Source organism: Oryctolagus cuniculus, chromosome 5, assembly GCF_964237555.1.
Source record: "Oryctolagus cuniculus chromosome 5, mOryCun1.1, whole genome shotgun sequence".
In the NCBI taxonomy this organism is placed as follows: Eukaryota; Metazoa; Chordata; class Mammalia; order Lagomorpha; family Leporidae; genus Oryctolagus; species Oryctolagus cuniculus.
Window position 1 is genome coordinate 2,363,194 of NC_091436.1, and position 17,664 is coordinate 2,380,857.

The window sequence follows — 17,664 nt, forward strand, 5'->3', positions numbered from 1 at the left end:
TGCTCGCCCCCGGCTGTCTCTGCACTGCCTGCTCGGTCCTGAGCAGCGTGGCGTTCCCTGGGCGTTTAAAACACCCCTGCAACGTTCCCACATGCGTCCGAGGAGAGCCAGATTGTGTAAACACCAGCCCTCGGCACACATGCTGCCGAGCGAGCCGCGTCTGGGAAAGAGCAGCGGGAGGCAGCAGGCTGCTCCGGCGCGTGTGGTGCGTGTGGTGCGACAAACAGCCCCGCGCGCCAGCCGGGCGGACTGCTCAGTTTGAGGGAGAACGTGACTCACGGCGCGCTGGTTTCCCTCGGTGTCCCCGGGGCGGGGAGTGGGCCCGGCGGCCCCGCGGCCCACGGCCAGCCCCGGTGCTCCCACCCTCCGTGCACGGGCTCGAGACAGAGGCGCTGTCTGGAGTCTGCCCCAGGTTTAGCCGTGAATGCGCGTTCAGGGAGCACCCGTGTGTCCTGCTCAGGCTGCTGGGGAGGGGTGGGCCCCGTACCCCCCAGAGTCTGGACAGATGCAGTGGTGGCAGCGACTAGGGATGGGGGGACCCGGCACGCAGGCCGCCTGGGGCTGCCCGTGGGAACAAAGGTGGCTGGCGTCAGACTCGGCAGCAGCAAGGGGGCGAGCCGCCCTGGTTCCTGCAGGAGCCGTGGTCGCTTATTTGAACCGGGTCGTGGTCTGGTGGGGAACAGAAACCCACAGGAACCTGTGGAACGGGGGGGGGGGGGCTTGTCCCTCTGGGGGGAGGGCTGGGGAGCCCGTGCTGGGGCCATTGGGTCCTGGTGATGCCTGAGGGTGACAAGGCAGCACTGGAAGCGTCCAGCCTGGTCGCACAGCGTCCCCAGCCACTGCACACAGGCGGTCACACAGCAGCGCAGCCCTCACTGTACGGCTGGGCACGCAAGGTGGATATTTTGAGCCGCATAGCATCAACGGTGTAGGACCAAAACGCGCATGGACCAGGTACACACAGGCTTTCAGCGTAAGGGCAGGAGCGCACCCGGGAGAGGGAGGCCCAGGAGTGAGAAGTCAGGGGCCGGAGTCCTGGCGCAGCAGGTCAAGTCACCGCGCGGACGCCGGCAGCCCACGCTGCAGGGCCGTGTTGAGTCCTGGCTGCCCCACCTCCAGTCCGGCTTCCTATTAATGTGCCTGAGGGGGCAGCAGGTGACGGCCCGAGTGCTTGGGTCCCTGCCACCCATGTGCGAGCTCAGGGTGGAGGTCCAGGCTCCTGGCTTTGGGCTCAGCCGTGGCTGCTGTGGCCACTGATGGGTGAACCAGTGGCTGGAAGACTCTCTCTCTCTCTCTCTCTCTCTCTCTCTCTCTCTCTCTTTCTCTGTTGTTCTACTCTTCAAATAAAGAAATCTTAAGAAGTAAGGGAGCCTTGAGGCTGAAGGGATGGGTGAGCATTTCCGTCCAAGAACAGAACAGGTCAGTGCTGTCGGCACAGCCCGCGGTGAGAACAGCGCCAGTTGCCCGCTTTGGCCAGACCTGCACCTGCCTCGGCGTCCCCTGGGTGTGTCTGGAGGGTGGTGGGCTTCCCTGTAAATACAGGCCCGGCCCCCTGCCTTCCTGCTGGGTCATAATCACTTAGGGGCGGACCTGATTGATGGCTTTGAAAAGCTGTCCTAGTAACTCTCAGTGCAGTCTCGGGCGGGGCACTCGGGGCTGCACACCGCTCCCTGGAGGACCGCGAGGCAGTGACGGTGCTGGGGCGTTCTCTCTGCGCCCCCACCACCCAACAAGCCCCGGAACCCGTCGGGGTCGGCCCTGGCCTCAGCGCTCTCAGCTTCGGTCTCCGTGGGTACCGAGGGTCCCACTCTGTTTAGCATGCAACCCTGAGCATCCTTTTTTATTTTTTTAATTTTTTGTTTATTTGACAGAGTTAGACAGTAAGAGAGACAGAGAGAAAGGTCTTCCTTCCATTGGTTCACCCCCCAAATGGCCGCTACGGCCGGTGCTGTGCCGATCTGAAGCCAGGAGCCAGGAGCTTCCTCCTGGTCTCCCATGCGGGTGCAGGGCCCAAGCACTTGGGTCATCCTCCACTGCCCTCCCGGGCCACAGCAGAGAGCTGGACTGGAAGAGGAGCAGCCAGGACTAGAACCTGGCTCCCATATGGGGTGCCGGCACCGCAGGAGGAGGATTAACCAAGTGAGCCACGGCGCCGGCCCCCTGAGCGTCCTTGACAAGACTCCTGACTCCGTGTCACTCGGAACAGCAGGGCGTAAGCCGTGTACGCCGAGGCTCGTGCTGCTGTGAGGTGCACACGTGCCTTGGGCAGTCCAGCCCAGCGCACTGTACCGCGTGCGCACACGGCCGAGAGATGCCGCGGCAGCAGGGGGCTGGCCAGAATGAAACCAGCGGCTCTGAGGTACAGGACCGCAGGCCGCTGCAATCCTCTGTTCTCTGCATCTCAGGCTTTCAACAAAACTAAACTTGACTTTTTGTAATAGAATCACAGAATAGGAAAATCTCCCATGTGCTGGCTCCTTTGAAAGTCAGCTTTCAAACCAAGCACTTCACATTAAAATAGCATTTATTTGAAAGGCAGAGCAACAGAGAGAGAGAAAGAGAGGAAGAGGTAGAGGGACAAGGTCTTCCCGTGGGCTGGTTCACTCCCTAAATGGCGGCGACAGGCAGGGCTGGGCCAGGCTGAAGCCAGGGGCCTGGAGCTGCGGCCAGGGGCCCAGCACTCAGGTCATCTGCTGCTGCTGGCCCAGGCGCTTGCCCAGGAAGCCGGATCAAAAGCAGAGCAACTGGGACTCGAGCCTGCACTCTGATATGAGATGCGGGCGTCCCAGGCGGTGGCTTCAGTGGCTGTGCCCCACGCCAGCCCTGATTCGGGTTTTGTTTTTTTTCTTTCTGTAATGGCCCTCAGTACACATGGGTTTGGTGTTTTTCCCCAGAAGCTGGACTTTCCAAAGTGGTCCTTTGCTGGCAAAAAAAGAGGTGCCAGGCTGCGGTGAGGGCTGCCCTCCCCGTGCACCTGAGCCCGGCTGAACCTGCACAGGGAGCCGTCCCCCTTCACCTCCTCATCATCTGCAGGTGTGGGAGGAGGGGGGACTGGAGAGCGTGGGAATCTGTGTCAGCCTTCCTGACCCTGTGTACCCCACCTCCTTGTGAGCTGAGGAGGAACCCTGCAGGAGGTGGGGGACAGAGGCCCTGGGCTAGGAGACCCTACAGGAGGTGGGGGACAGAGGGTCCTGGGCTGGGAGACCCTGTAGGAGGTGGGGGACAGAGGCCCTGGGCTGGGAGACCCTACAGGAGGTGGGGGACAGAGGGTCCTGGGCTGGGAGACCCTGTAGGAGGTGGGGGACAGAGGCCCTGGGCTGGGAGACCCTGCAGGAGGTGGGGGACAGAGGGTCCTGGGCTGGGAGACCCTGTAGGAGGTGGGGGACAGAGGCCCTGGGCTGGGAGACCCTGCAGCAGGTGCAGGACAGAGGCCCTGTGCTGGGAGACCCTGCAGGAGGTGGGGGACAGAGGCCCTGTGCTGGGAGACCCTGCAGCAGGTGCGGGACAGAGGCCCTGGGCTGGGAGACCCTGCAGGAGGTGCGGGACAGAGGCCCTGGGCTGGGAGACCCTGCAGAAGGTGGGGGACAGAGGGTCCTGGGCTGGGAGACCCTGTAGGAGGTGGGGGACAGAGGCCCTGGGCTGGGAGACCCTGCAGCATGTGGGGGACCCTGCAGGAGGTGGGGGACAGAGGCCCTGTGCTGGGAGACCCTGCAGGAGGTGGGGGACAGAGGCCCTGGGCTGGGAGACCCTACAGGAGGTGGGGGACAGAGGCCCTGGGCTGGGAGACCCTGCAGGAGGTGGAGGACAGAGGCCCTGGGCTGGGAGACCCTGCAGGAGGTGGGGGACAGAGGCCCTGGGCTGGGAGACCCTACAGGAGGTGGGGGACAGAGGGTCCTGGGCTGGGAGACCCTGTAGGAGGTGGGGGACAGAGGCCCTGGGCTGGGAGACCCTACAGGAGGTGGGGGACAGAGGGTCCTGGGCTGGGAGACCCTGTAGGAGGTGGGGGACAGAGGCCCTGGGCTGGGAGACCCTGCAGGAGGTGGGGGACAGAGGGTCCTGGGCTGGGAGACCCTGTAGGAGGTGGGGGACAGAGGCCCTGGGCTGGGAGACCCTGCAGCAGGTGCAGGACAGAGGCCCTGTGCTGGGAGACCCTGCAGGAGGTGGGGGACAGAGGCCCTGGGCTGGGAGACCCTGCAGCAGGTGCGGGACAGAGGCCCTGGGCTGGGAGACCCTGCAGGAGGTGCGGGACAGAGGCCCTGGGCTGGGAGACCCTGCAGAAGGTGGGGGACAGAGGGTCCTGGGCTGGGAGACCCTGCAGCATGTGGGGGACAGAGGCCCTGGGCTGGGAGACCCTGCAGCATGTGGGGGACCCTGCAGGAGGTGGGGGACAGAGGCCCTGGGCTGGGAGACCCTGCAGGAGGTGGGGGACAGAGGCCCTGGGCTGGGAGACCCTGCAGGAGGTGGGGGACAGAGGCCCTGGGCTGGGAGACCCTGCAGCAGGTGCAGGACAGAGGCCCTGTGCTGGGAGACCCTGCAGCAGGTGGGGGACAGAGGCCCTGGGCTGGGAGACCCTGCAGCAGGTGCGGGACAGAGGCCCTGGGCTGGGAGACCCTGCAGGAGGTGCGGGACAGAGGCCCTGGGCTGGGAGACCCTGCAGAAGGTGGGGGACAGAGGGTCCTGGGCTGGGAGACCCTGTAGGAGGTGGGGGACAGAGGCCCTGGGCTGGGAGACCCTGCAGCATGTGGGGGACCCTGCAGGAGGTGGGGGACAGAGGCCCTGTGCTGGGAGACCCTGCAGGAGGTGGGGGACAGAGGCCCTGGGCTGGGAGACCCTGCAGGAGGTGGGGGACAGAGGCCCTGGGCTGGGAGACCCTGCAGCAGGTGCGGGACAGAGGCCCTGGGCTGGGAGACCCTGCAGGAGGTGGGGGACAGAGGCCCTGGGCTGGGAGACCCTACAGGAGGTGGGGGACAGAGGGTCCTGGGCTGGGAGACCCTGTAGGAGGTGGGGGACAGAGGCCCTGGGCTGGGAGACCCTACAGGAGGTGGGGGACAGAGGGTCCTGGGCTGGGAGACCCTGTAGGAGGTGGGGGACAGAGGCCCTGGGCTGGGAGACCCTGCAGGAGGTGGGGGACAGAGGGTCCTGGGCTGGGAGACCCTGTAGGAGGTGGGGGACAGAGGCCCTGGGCTGGGAGACCCTGCAGCAGGTGCAGGACAGAGGCCCTGTGCTGGGAGACCCTGCAGGAGGTGGGGGACAGAGGCCCTGGGCTGGGAGACCCTGCAGCAGGTGCGGGACAGAGGCCCTGGGCTGGGAGACCCTGCAGGAGGTGCGGGACAGAGGCCCTGGGCTGGGAGACCCTGCAGAAGGTGGGGGACAGAGGGTCCTGGGCTGGGAGACCCTGCAGGAGGTGGGGGACAGAGGCCCTGGGCTGGGAGACCCTGCAGCATGTGGGGGACCCTGCAGGAGGTGGGGGACAGAGGCCCTGTGCTGGGAGACCCTGCAGGAGGTGGGGGACAGAGGCCCTGGGCTGGGAGACCCTGCAGCAGGTGCGGGACAGAGGCCCTGTGCTGGGAGACCCTGCAGGAGGTGGGGGACAGAGGCCCTGGGCTGGGAGACCCTGCAGGAGGTGGGGGACAGAGGCCCTGGGCTGGGAGACCCTGCAGCAGGTGCGGGACAGAGGCCCTGGGCTGGGAGACCCTGCAGGAGGTGGGGGACAGAGGCCCTGGGCTGGGAGACCCTACAGGAGGTGGGGGACAGAGGGTCCTGGGCTGGGAGACCCTGCAGGAGGTGGGGGACAGAGGCCCTGGGCTGGGAGACCCTGCAGGAGGTGAGGGACAGAGGGTCCTGGGCTGGGAGACCCTGCAGCATGTGGGGGACAGAGGCCCTGGGCTGGGAGACCCTGCAGGAGGTGGGGGACAGAGGCCCTGGGCTGGGAGACCCTGCAGGAGGTGAGGGACAGAGGGTCCTGGGCTGGGAGACCCTGCAGCATGTGGGGGACAGAGGCCCTGGGCTGGGAGACCCTGCAGCAGGTGGGGGACAGAGGGTCCTGGGCTGGGAGACCCTGCAGCATGTGGGGGACAGAGGCCCTGGGCTGGGAGACCCTGCAGGAGGTGGGGGACAGAGGGTCCTGGGCTGGGAGACCCTGTAGGAGGTGGGGGACAGAGGTTCCTGGGCTGGGAGACCCTGTAGCAGGTGGGGGACAGAGGGTCCTGGGCTGGGAGACCCTGCAGCAGGTGGGGGACAGAGGCCCTGTGCTGGGAGACCCTGCAGGAGGTGGGGGACAGAGGCCCTGGGCTGGGAGACCCTGCAGGAGGTGAGGGACAGAGGGTCCTGGGCTGGGAGACCCTGCAGCAGGTGGGGGACAGAGGCCCTGGGCTGGGAGACCCTGCAGCATGTGGGGGACAGAGGCCCTGGGCTGGGAGACCCTGCAGCAGGTGCGGGACAGAGGCCCTGGGCTGGGAGACCCTGCAGGAGGTGCGGGACAGAGGCCCTGGGCTGGGAGACCCTGCAGAAGGTGGGGGACAGAGGGTCCTGGGCTGGGAGACCCTGCAGCATGTGGGGGACAGAGGCCCTGGGCTGGGAGACCCTGCAGGAGGTGGGGGACAGAGGGTCCTGACCTGGGAGACCCTGCAGCAGGTGCGAGACAGAGGCCCTGGGCTGGGAGACCCTGCAGGAGGTGAGGGACAGAGGCCCTGGGCTGGGAGACCCTGCAGGAGGTGGAGGACAGAGGGTCCTGGGCTGGGAGACCCTGCAGGAGGTGGGGGACAGAGGCCCTGTGCTGGGAGACCCTGCAGGAGGTGGGGGACAGAGGCCCTGGGCTGGGAGACCCTGCAGGAGGTGAGGGACAGAGGGTCCTGGGCTGGGAGACCCTGCAGGAGGTGGAGGACAGAGGCTCCTGCTGACAGCCACCCCTGAGGGTCCCGACAGCCACCTAGGGGAAGATGCCAGCTTTTGAGCCATAAAATCACGTTGCAAAGGGAGCGGGAGACGGGGAGGAACAACTTTGAGGGCCCCGATTGTTTCTCAGAACAACGGATGGTGGCCGTGTGTGTGGAAGTAGGAAGTTGGCATAAAGGCTTAGTGTGGCTGACAGAAGCCTGAGCTGTCAGGCACTGCCCCCTCCTCTTAAAGGGGCGGCACATCATTTCTGTGGGCTGTCAACCACTCCGGTGATCATGAGCCCTGGGCGTGTGCCTCACCGCCCCCCCCGCCCGCCCCCGCCTGCCTGGGGACAATGCTGCCAGTCTCCTGGACACTCACGGATGCTTTAAACACCTTCAGCGCCTTGGAGTTGAGTTTCTGTGTCTGTAGTGACAGTCACACGCCCTCACCAAAGGGGCCGCCGTCTGCGTCGTGGTGTGGCCATCACAGCGCACTCACGCAGACGCCCTCCGTGACGTCATCACAAGACACCGTGTGGTTGACTGACACGCGGGTGGGCGGTGCCTGCCTGTACAGTGGACCCTCAGGCGGGATGTCCGTGCCGTGCGTTGTAAGGGGATTTGGTTGGAAAGGATGTGCCAAGCAGCGTATTCCCAAGTGGGAGGCCAGGGGCGGAGCAGTGCCAATCCCCAGCCTCCAGTCCAGGGGTGGGGAGCGTGCGTCCTGCCCAGGGCCACATGGGTATTCACAGCGTCACTCGCGGCCCACATGCAGTCACCAGCGTGAACATCAGCCTGCTCTACGTTTGCTGGATTCTGAGTCCCTCCCACAGCTGCTGGGCAGCGCCAGACCGAGGGATTTCAGGGCCCTTGTGTGGCCTTGGGGCCGGACGTTCCCCACCCCTGCCCATTGGGCAGTGAGCGGCCAGTGGGGACTGTCATGTCCTGTGCTGACCAGAACAACGGTTCTCAGCTGATTGCCAGGGGACATTCACACAATGCTGGGGCCCGGGCCAGCCCTGGGGGCTTCAGGGGGGTCCCCAGAGTGCCCCCAACACTGAGAGTCCCAACGCAGCGGCCGGGAGCCACGTCCAGCTCTGACCCCACGGGCCGTGTCACCCCGGGGGTCCCTGGGCCCCAGCTCCTCTGCTCACCATGAGACAGGGTTGATCGGCGCTGACCCCAGTGCACGGCTGGCGCTAGGATGCCCCTCGACGTGCGTCGCACGCCGCTGGCCGAGCGCAGGCCCGGCACTGCTAGTGTGCGTGACACCGTGAGGATTGCCTTGTGTGGAGCCACTCTCTGGCTAGGTTGGTTTAGCTCGGACTGCAGGGGGCAGTTGCCGTCTGGTTAGGAAGAAGTCTGTCCTGGTGAAACAGGAGCCCCCCACCCCGTAGCAGCAGGACGGGCCTTCGTGTCATCAGTGACCATGCTAATTACTCGGGGTAAGTAATGAGCTGGGCAGGAGGAAAAGGCTTCTTTTAAAAAACTTATTTATTTATTTGAAAAAGTTACACAGAAAGAGAAAGAGGCAGAAACACAGAGAGAGGTCTTCCACCTGCTGGTTCACTCCCCAGTTGGCCGTGATGGCTGGAGCTGTGCCGATCTGAAGCCAGGAGCCAGGAGCTTCTTCCGGGTCTCCCACGTGGGTGCAGGGGCCCAAGGACTTGGGCCATCTTCCACTGCTTTCCCAGGGCACAGCAGAGAGCTGCACTGCACTGGAAGTGGAGCAGTCAGGACTCGAACCGGCGCCCATATGGGATGCCAGCACGGCAGGTGGCAGCTTTACCTGCTACTCCATAGCGCAGGCCCGATGGTTTTTATTACTTACGGTTTTCTCCTGTTCTTCTGTCTGTGGAGTCATTAACAGACAACAGCCTTGACCCCCAACACGCTTAGCAACACGACCGCCCGTAGGCAGCCTCTGTTTGCCGTGAAGGGAGCCTTGGAAGCTAAAAGCGCCTGTGCGGGGATGGAATTTCATCCTGCACGTGGGAGGCGCCTGCTCGGGTTGTCGGCTCGCACTCAGCAGCTTTTTCCAGGACGAAGAAAGCAGTGGAGTCACGGACGGGGCAGGGGGAGTGAGCTTGACCCTCACCCCGTGCGGCCCTCGGTTTTGCCTCTGACAGCTCCGTGCAGGCCAGAACCCCGAGCTATGACTTGGCGTGTGTCCTGTCGTCCCTCGGGCTGGGGTAACAGCATCTCGCAGACTGCGTGGCTGGGGACGACAGAATTGTGTCGCTCACAGCCCAAGGTTGCCGCGCCTGCAAGTGTGGCCTGTACTGACCACTCCCTGGCCCGCAGGTGTGGGTCCCCAAGGCGCCACCTCCCGAGGCCCCAGCTGCGTCGTGTCCAGTGGGGTCTAGCACGTCACATGGGAATGCTGGGTAGACGGAAGCCCCCCCAAACTCACGTCCTCTGTCCCAGCGCCTCGTCCCAGCATCAGCTCGGAAGTGGAAGACGGGCAGCCTCACGCCTGTCAGACGCGGCTCAGAGTCCCGGCACAGGTCTCCCTCCCGCGACATCAAACATGTTATGTGCTCCCGACAGACGATGGCGGGGTGGGCACTGGGGCGAGATGGCAGAGGAAAGGGGGCACTGGCTCCTCGGAAGCCCACTACCTGGTGGGGGGGGCAACTGACGACAAGCCTTAGGCTCTGAATCACCTGACTCGGACTCTGCCCTGCAGGCCCACCGGGCTGGTGCTGCTGCCTCTTAAACTCTGTCAGGCAGAGGTTGGGCCCCCGAGGCCCTGCCCCGTGGCCTGGCCATGGCCCCACAGCGGATCTGTGTCTGGAACCCACCCTGTAAAATCTAGGTGGAGCGGCCACACCCACAGGGCAGCTGCAGGCTTCACGTTGGAGAAGGTAGATGGTGTTTGCCCGTGCTGCACCGGGGTCTGCCAGAGCCATGCCTGGGCAGCCGAGGACGCAGCATGGAGTGGGGGGAGCGGAGCCCACCAGGTGAGCGGCAAGGCCTGGGTCCCTTGGCTCGGGAGCTCCTCCTGGGCTCCTCACTCTGGGGCGCAGCTCTGGGGCAGCCTGGCCTCTCAGAGGGCTTCCCCTGTCTTGGAGAAGGACCCACTGAGCTGACGGCCAGTCTTTCCTTCCCCCTGGAGCCTACTTCCTGGCTCTCTTCGACATGGACGGGCCAAGAATGTTCCAGGCCCTAAGGCACTGCTCCCCTGTGCGAGTCCCTTCTGTCTTTTAGAGGAAGCTGAGACACACAGCTGCTTAGTGTTTCCTCACTGCTTGTAGTCGCATCCCCAGACGCACCAGGATGCAGACCTGTCCCGGCCAGGCTCTGAGCTGCTGTACGGCCAGTGTGGCCTCTCCGTGTCGCTGACAGCACCTCCTCATCTGCCTGCAGCCTCACTGGGGTAGTCCTCATTGCCCGTATGTTCACCACCCCCGTTCAGAACTACTGAGCTGATCTCTAAGAGACTGTGGCTGCCCCTCCAGCCCCCTGTCTGCACCTGACCCTCACCAGAATTGCTTGTGGCAGTACAGGCTCTTGGCAGCATGCACAGGCCCCCAGCCTCTGCCCGTGAGCCGGCTGCAAAGCCACTGCCACCTTGGTAGTACTTGTGAGGGCAGCCAGCTCTCCCAACACTTCTCTCTGTATCAGAGGACCAACAGGAAGGACAGGGGTCCACAGAGGAGCAGAGGTTTGTCCTAGGAGTTGGCTGATATGGTACTGGAGGCCGAGAAGTGCTACTAAGTCCATCACTGGTCAGCAGGAGACCCTGGGCAGGAGGAGGTGTGGTTCACCCCGGTCCCCAGCCTGAGCTCTGCTGGTGTGAGTCGCAGTGTGAATGCGGCACCTGAACGTCTGGTGTGAGTCCCAGTCCGTATCTGGGGATCTGAGACTGGCTTGTTGAGTGCAGTGTGGGCTCATCCTGCACTGTGGAGGCCGCACTGTCGGGGATGGTGGGGCGACCGCCTTCTTCCACAAGAAGCACCGGTGAACTTGTCCGTTTATTAAGAGTCAGGCACAGGCTTCTATGGGGCAGGCAACGAGGAGCAGCTAGATCAGGGCAACACTAATTCCCTAGGATAAAGCAGATACTGTGCCTCTACACTTCTCCAATCAGCCTGAGGGTCACGTAGCCCATGTAGCCTTCCAGGTGGTCTTTATGGGTCTGGACCACACCTGGGAGTTGTCCACCTGGCTGACAATCACAAGGCCCCTCAACAGGAAGCAGGGGTGGGGGAAATGTGCCTGGGGCCCCTGCCACCTGCCAGCAGTCAGTTCACATGTGTGTGTGTGGGGGGGGGGGGGGTCTCAGTGTGCTAATCCCCCAACCAGAGTCTTTCTTGGGAGGCATGGTGTGCCGTGCCCTCTTAACCTCCTGTGTGGGCTAGGCAGGCAGTCTCCCAGCACAGGATCACCCACATCTCCCACGCTGTTTCAGGGCGGTCTAGCTCTACAGCCACAATCTCAGCAGAGTGGCCTTTCACTCGGCAGATGTGGCCCTGTTTAGTGTGGCCTGAGAGATACAGATCAATAAGCCACAACCCACAGTAACCACTCTGCAGCAATCAATGCACGGGGAGGGACCCGAAATGTCACGAGTCCCCACCAGTAACCCTCCAGTCCCCGTCCACCTGTCCCAGACCAGTCCCTCTGTGGAGGTGGTGACCGCCAGGATAGAAACGCGGGTGGCAATAAGCTTTGGGTTAAATTGAAGAGCTCCTGAGAAAACTCCGCATCCCAGGGCCCTGATACAGCCTGACGAGTTCATACTGGCGCCACAAACAGCTGTGAAGCGACCATCACACGGGTGCACAGTCAGACGAGGGAGACTGTGGCAATGGCTGTACCAGCTACCATGTGACCAGACCGAGGGCCCAGGACTGAGGTCCAGGTCCCCACTCTCCCCCCTGTGGCCAGCAGAGTCCCCTGGGTGGGACAGCAGCTCCGTGACCGCCCACCTGCTGCACCCCCGCACACTGCACATGGCATTTGGAACCCACCCAGGCGGTGTGAGTCCTCTGGGTCCCTCTCCCTGGTCTCACAGCCCACCCCATGTCCCTGCCTGCTGGCCCCCGCCCACCACAGCACCACGCGGGCATCACCAAGCCGCCACTCTGCAGGGCTGCATTTCCCAAGCATACTGACTGTGCACTCTCTGCAAGGTGCAGTTCCTCCTCTGTAGAAACCTCCCCGGGGTGCGTACCGCAGCCCCCACCTCACACAGTGGACCCCCCAGCTCACACAGCAGCCCTCATGTCACACAGTGCTCCTCTGTGCTCACACGGTAACCCCCCAAGCCCACACAGCAGCCCCCATGTCACACAGTACCCCCCCAAGCCCACACAGCAGCCCCCATGTTACACAGTGCTCCTCTGTGCTCACACAGTAACCCCCCCAAGCCCACACAGCAGCCCCCATGTCACACAGTGCCCCCCAAGCTCACACAGCCACCCCCACCTGCTGTCTTTGGCCTGTGCCCCTTCTAAGCAATCGGTCCTGTGAGGGCACAGCCTCAGCTTTGTGTTCCAAACCCTGGCACGGAGAGCAGTGGAGAAGGAGCGGTCGCCTCTGTTCCACACTGGGGTTGAGCTCTGTGCTCCCCAGGGTCTCTCTAGCACCCAGTTCTGACCCCACGGGTCTGGGCAGAAGGAGACCACACCTGCACTGTGTCTGCCCTAGTGTTTAGTCACGGGGAGGCCGGAGCTGTGAGGGACGTGGGGCGCAGGTGCTGAGGCTCTGCCCGGAGTGCTGCCTCCTAGGCTGGGGGCCTCCAGGGGCCACTGCAGGCCTGGTGCGGCCCGGGAGCAGCAGCGCAGTGGAACGGAGAAAGGTCAGGAGGGTTCCAGCTCCATCACGCCCTCGCCAGGCCTCATTGGTGTCACCGTTGATGGTGTTACTGTGGCGTCCTCAGGGAAGGACGTCCCGACTTCTCGAAGTCCATGTCACATACGGATGAGTTTGAATACCTGGCCCAGGGCGGGATACATCCCATATTTGTCACACAGGAACGTCCCCACTCACAGGGGCCCTGCGAGCCGCACAGATCCTGCCCCAAGCCCCAGCCGGCTGACGGGAATGTTGGAGCTGTGCTGTTCTCACATAGTGAGGGTCTGTCTGTCCATCAGTCTTCCTGTCTGTCTGTCTAGTCTCTCCTTCCATCTTCCCTCCCTCCATGCTTGGTTTTTATTTGACATAATCGCACCTGTGTTCCTAGATGGCCACACTGAGACACCAAAAAAGTGACTTTGCAGCAGGTCCTAACACACTAATTTAACCAACGTGTGTTCCATGATGGAGAGACACTCTGCCTCTTGATTTCCGGTTCCAACAGAAATGTGAAAACCACGATTTGCAGCCCTCAGTGGTTCAGGCAAAGACTGTGTACACATGTGCACGCTAACACGGCTGCATGGAGGGGATGAGGACCCTGTACACATGTGCACGCTAACATGGCTGCATGGAGAGAACTCTGTACACATGTGCACACTAACATGGCTGCATGGAGAGGACCCTGTATACATGTGCACACTAACATGGCTGCATGGAGGGGATGAGGACCCTGTACACATGTGTATGCTAACACGGCTATGTGGAGAGAACTCTGTACATGTGTGCACACTAACATGGCTGCGTGGAGGGGGTGAGGACGCTACACATGTGCACACTAACACGGCTGCGTGGAGGGGGTGAGGACCCTGTACACATGTGTATGCTAACACGGCTATGTGGAGAGAACTCTGTACATGTGTGCACACTAACATGGCTGCGTGGAGGGAGTGAGGACCCTGTACACGTGTGTACACTAACACGGCTGTGTGGAGGGGGTGAGGACCCTACACGTGTGCACACTAACATGGCTGCGTGGAGGGGGTGAGGACCCTGTACACGTGTGTACACTCACACGGCTGCATGGAGGGGATGAGGACCCTGTACATGTGTGCACACTAGCACGGCTGCGTGGAGGGGGTGAGGACCCTGTACACATGTGTATGCTAACATGGCTGCGTGGAGAGGACCCTGTATACATGTGCACACTAACATGGCTGCGTGGAGGGGGTGAGGACCCTGTACACGTGTGCACACTAACACGGCTGCGTGGAGGGGATGAGGACCCTGTACACGTGTGCACACTACCACGGCTGCGTGGAGGGGGTGAGGACCCTGTATATGTGTGTACACTAACATGGCTGCGTGGAGAGAGTGAGGACCCTGTACACGTGTGCACACTACCACGGCTGCGTGGAGGGGGTGAGGACCCTGTATATGTGTGTACACTAACATGGCTGCGTGGAGGGGATGAGGACCCTGTACACATGTGTATGCTAACACGGCTATGTGGAGAGAACTCTGTACACGTGTGCACACTAGCACGGCTGCATGGAGGGGGTGAGGACCCTTACACGTGTGCACACTAACACAGCTGCGTGGAGGGGTGAGGACCCTGTACACGTGTGTACACTAACATGGCTGTGTGGAGGGGGTGAGGACCCTGTACACGTGTGCACACTAACACGGCTGCGTGGAGGGGTGAGGACCCTGTACACGTGTGCACACTAGCACGGCTACATGGAGGGGGTGAGGACCCTGTACACGTGTGCACACTAACACGGCTGCATGGAGGGGATGAGGACCCTGTACACATGTGCACGCCAACATGGCTGCGTGGAGAGAACTCTGTACACGTGTGCACACTAACACGGCTGCGTGGAGAGGACCCTGTACACGTGTGCACACTAACATGGCTGCGTGGAGGGGGTGAGGACCCTGTACACGTGTGCACACTAACACGGCTGTGTGGAGGGGGTGAGGACCCTGTACACGTGTGCACACTAACACGGCTGTGTGGAGGGGGTGAGGACCCTGTACACGTGTGCACACTAACACGGCTGTGTGGAGGGGGTGAGGACCCTGTACACGTGTGCACACTAACACGGCTGCGTGGAGTGTGTAGGGAAGCTGCAGGTGACTTGGTCACAGGGCCGTGACTCTTCCCAGCACGGAGGTCGATGGCTCGCCACCTCTCTGAGCCGTCACTCGTGGCGGAGCTCAGGGCGGGCTCACCCGGCATGCGTATCACCTGGTAGCCAAAATGTTCAGCCTCAACCTTACAAAGCCTCCAGACCCGACCTCAGCCGACAGCAAATGCCGGGGTTAGAGAGGCCGGTCGAGCAGTAAGTGGACAAACCCAGAACGTGGCCCATTCATGTGGGAAACCTGGCCTGGATGTAACCCACAAGGCCCCAAAAGGTATAGGGGAAAAGCTGAGGGACTGTTCCCTTCTAGAAGCAAAGCAAATGAGATTTCACACCCAGTGCAGGGCCGGCGCTGTGGCGTAGCAAGTAAAGCTGCCGCCTGCAGTGCCCGCATCCCATGTGGGCGCCGGTTCCAGTCCCGGCTGCTCCACTTCCGATCCAGCTCTCTGCTGTGGCCTGGGAAAGCAGTGGAAGATGGCCCAAGTCCTTGGGTTCCTGCACCCGTGTGGGAGACCCAGAAGAAGCTCCTGGCTCCTGGCTCCTGGCTCCTGGCTTCAGGTCAGCCCAGCTCTGGCCGTTGTGGCCAACTGGGGAGTAAACCAGTGGAAGGAAGAATTCTCTCTGCCTCTGCCTCTCTGTAACTCTGCCTTTCAAATAAATAAATATATCTTAAAAAAAAAAAAGTGCAATGTGTGACCTTGCGTGGATCTGAGGTTGGAAAGACAGGTTAGAAAGATGGCATGGGTGCGGGATTGACTGGACTGGACAGCAGCTGCTGGCATGGACTGGTCGCCAGCTGTCTGAGGTGTGGCTGGCACCAGAGGCCTGACTATAGGAGACGCATGCTGATGCCGTAAGGGCCAGGAGTGGTGGTGCGACAGTGCATTTCCAGCCTGCAGAGGGAGTGGGGTGGGAGCAAATGCATCCGACTGGAAATCGTCACGTGAATAGCCGCCCAGTGCACGTGGAGGGGTCCTCAGACTACTCCTGGGAGCCTCGTATGTGCTTGGGAATTCTTGTGATAGAAGGCAGGGCTGGCACGTTTCGCCCCACAGCCCGTATCCGGGGCTCCTGCCCACTGGAAGCCTTGTGTCTGTGTCCTGCAGTTCGGGACCGCGTGCGGTCGAAGATGGAGAGAGACATCCTGGCCGAAGTGAATCACCCCTTCATCGTCAAGCTCCACTACGGTGAGGAGGGGGCGGGGGCGGGAGGTCCGGGCTGCGCAGCCCAGCAGAAACGGGGAGGCGGGGCCGGCCGGGCAGCAGGAGCCCCGTCCTGCCCGGGGACGGAGGCGGCTCCTCTCCAGCGCCCTGGACTCTGGGCTCGCTTTCCCTCTTCTCTCTTCCAAGACTTCCGCCGGCAACCTGGCGGCAAGCTCTCCTGCTCTAGCTTGGCGTGAGCCTACAGCCTGGTTTCGAGTTGTTTCAGAAGCAAAGCCAGAACCGGCAATGCCTCCTCTGTTTTAAGCGAATACCTTGGCTCGAGACGTTTAAGGCAGCGCTGGTTGAAGCCGCAGTCCCCGCGGTCAGGTGATGGCCATCTTTCGAGACTTAGATAACCCGTCCCCCCGTGGCCACGCCCCCGCCTTGCCAGGCAGCGTCTCCTGCTTTGCCTTCTGCCTGCGGAGCTCATCCGAGAGGTGGCCAGCCGGAGCGTCTAATTAAGTTTCACAAAATGCTGACTGCAGAGACAAGCTGCAAGTTCACTGCTTGAGTATCCAATATTAGCTAAGCACAGAGTAGGACAGCAAGGCACTGCCATGATGCTGCCTTCGAGTCGTGTGTCTGGAGACTGACCGAGCCTGGGGTTTCAGAAACCTGAGCCAGACGCACGCACACCTGCTCACCTGGCCCCCGCGGTCCTCACAGCATGAGCGAGCGTCCTGGCGTCTGACGGTCACGTGACCTGCGCTCCTCAGAGGAAGGAAAGCCAGTGCGAGCTCACTTCAGAATCTCCCCGGGAAGTGGGATTAAAGCCTAGGTTTTGGTGCAAGCGAGAATCCGAAGCCCACACGTTGTTTCTCGTACCCCGCGCTCCCCGTGAGCCCTGGGACGGCATTTCTCACGCGCGGCTGCTGTCTCCCCACAGCCTTCCAGACGGAGGGGAAGCTGTACCTGATCCTGGACTTCCTGCGCGGCGGGGACCTCTTCACCAGGCTGTCCAAAGAGGTGAGCCGCCCCCGGGGGGGCAGGGACCAGGCGGGATGTGAGAGCTAGCCGCCCCCAGGAGGGCGGGGACTGGACGAGCCTGTGTGCGCCTAAGTGCGCACCGGCTCCCAGAGCCCGGGCTCCCACCTGAGCGTTTCTGGTGGGACCTGCTGCTTTGTCCCTCCCCTCCGTCTGCGAGAAATCTGCCCATCTCGGGTCAGCCCCTGTGCGGCGTCGAAAATCACGTTCCGAGGGTGGGCTGCTCCACCACCGTGCAGCGCTCGTTAGTAGCCCGAGTGGGTGTCTCTCAAGACCCCGACCTCAGAGTGGAAGTCAAGTCGGAGACACGGGGTTCTCTGTGCAGCAGGCACAGCAGGCTGCACCCTACCACCGGCAGTCTCCGTGCTGACCGATCGCCTTCATGGGGTTCACGTCCCCGGGGTTCTGTACCTGGGGGCTACACTGAGCTGTGCCCTAAGACCGGGGAAGTAAAACCAAATGTCCAAGTGGTAGACACAGCCCACGGAGGGCCAGCACCTGGACACAGCAAGCTAGGTGGGAGAGGACTGGACGGCCAGCAGCATCTGAGTTGTCGACCGACTTAGAAAGGAGACTTCCAGCCAGGCGAGGCTCCGCTGCCTGGCAGCCAGGACAGGGGATGCTGGCGTCTCTGGGCAGCGCGGGCCGGCG

General features: G+C 62.6%; 1 protein-coding gene across 4 annotated transcripts in view; it reads left to right on the plus strand.

The window, feature by feature from the left end:
* The window catches only part of RPS6KA2 (ribosomal protein S6 kinase A2), a 299,653-nt gene that overhangs the window by 215,904 nt on the left and 66,085 nt on the right, over positions 1 to 17,664 (plus strand). For all 4 annotated transcript variants that reach the window (XM_070073285.1, XM_070073284.1, XM_070073287.1 and 1 more), the window contains 2 exons: positions 15,934 to 16,014; positions 16,916 to 16,995. In XM_070073285.1, the coding sequence (XP_069929386.1) occupies positions 15,934 to 16,014; positions 16,916 to 16,995 (161 nt within the window). The remainder of the gene's footprint in view (positions 1 to 15,933; positions 16,015 to 16,915; positions 16,996 to 17,664) is intronic.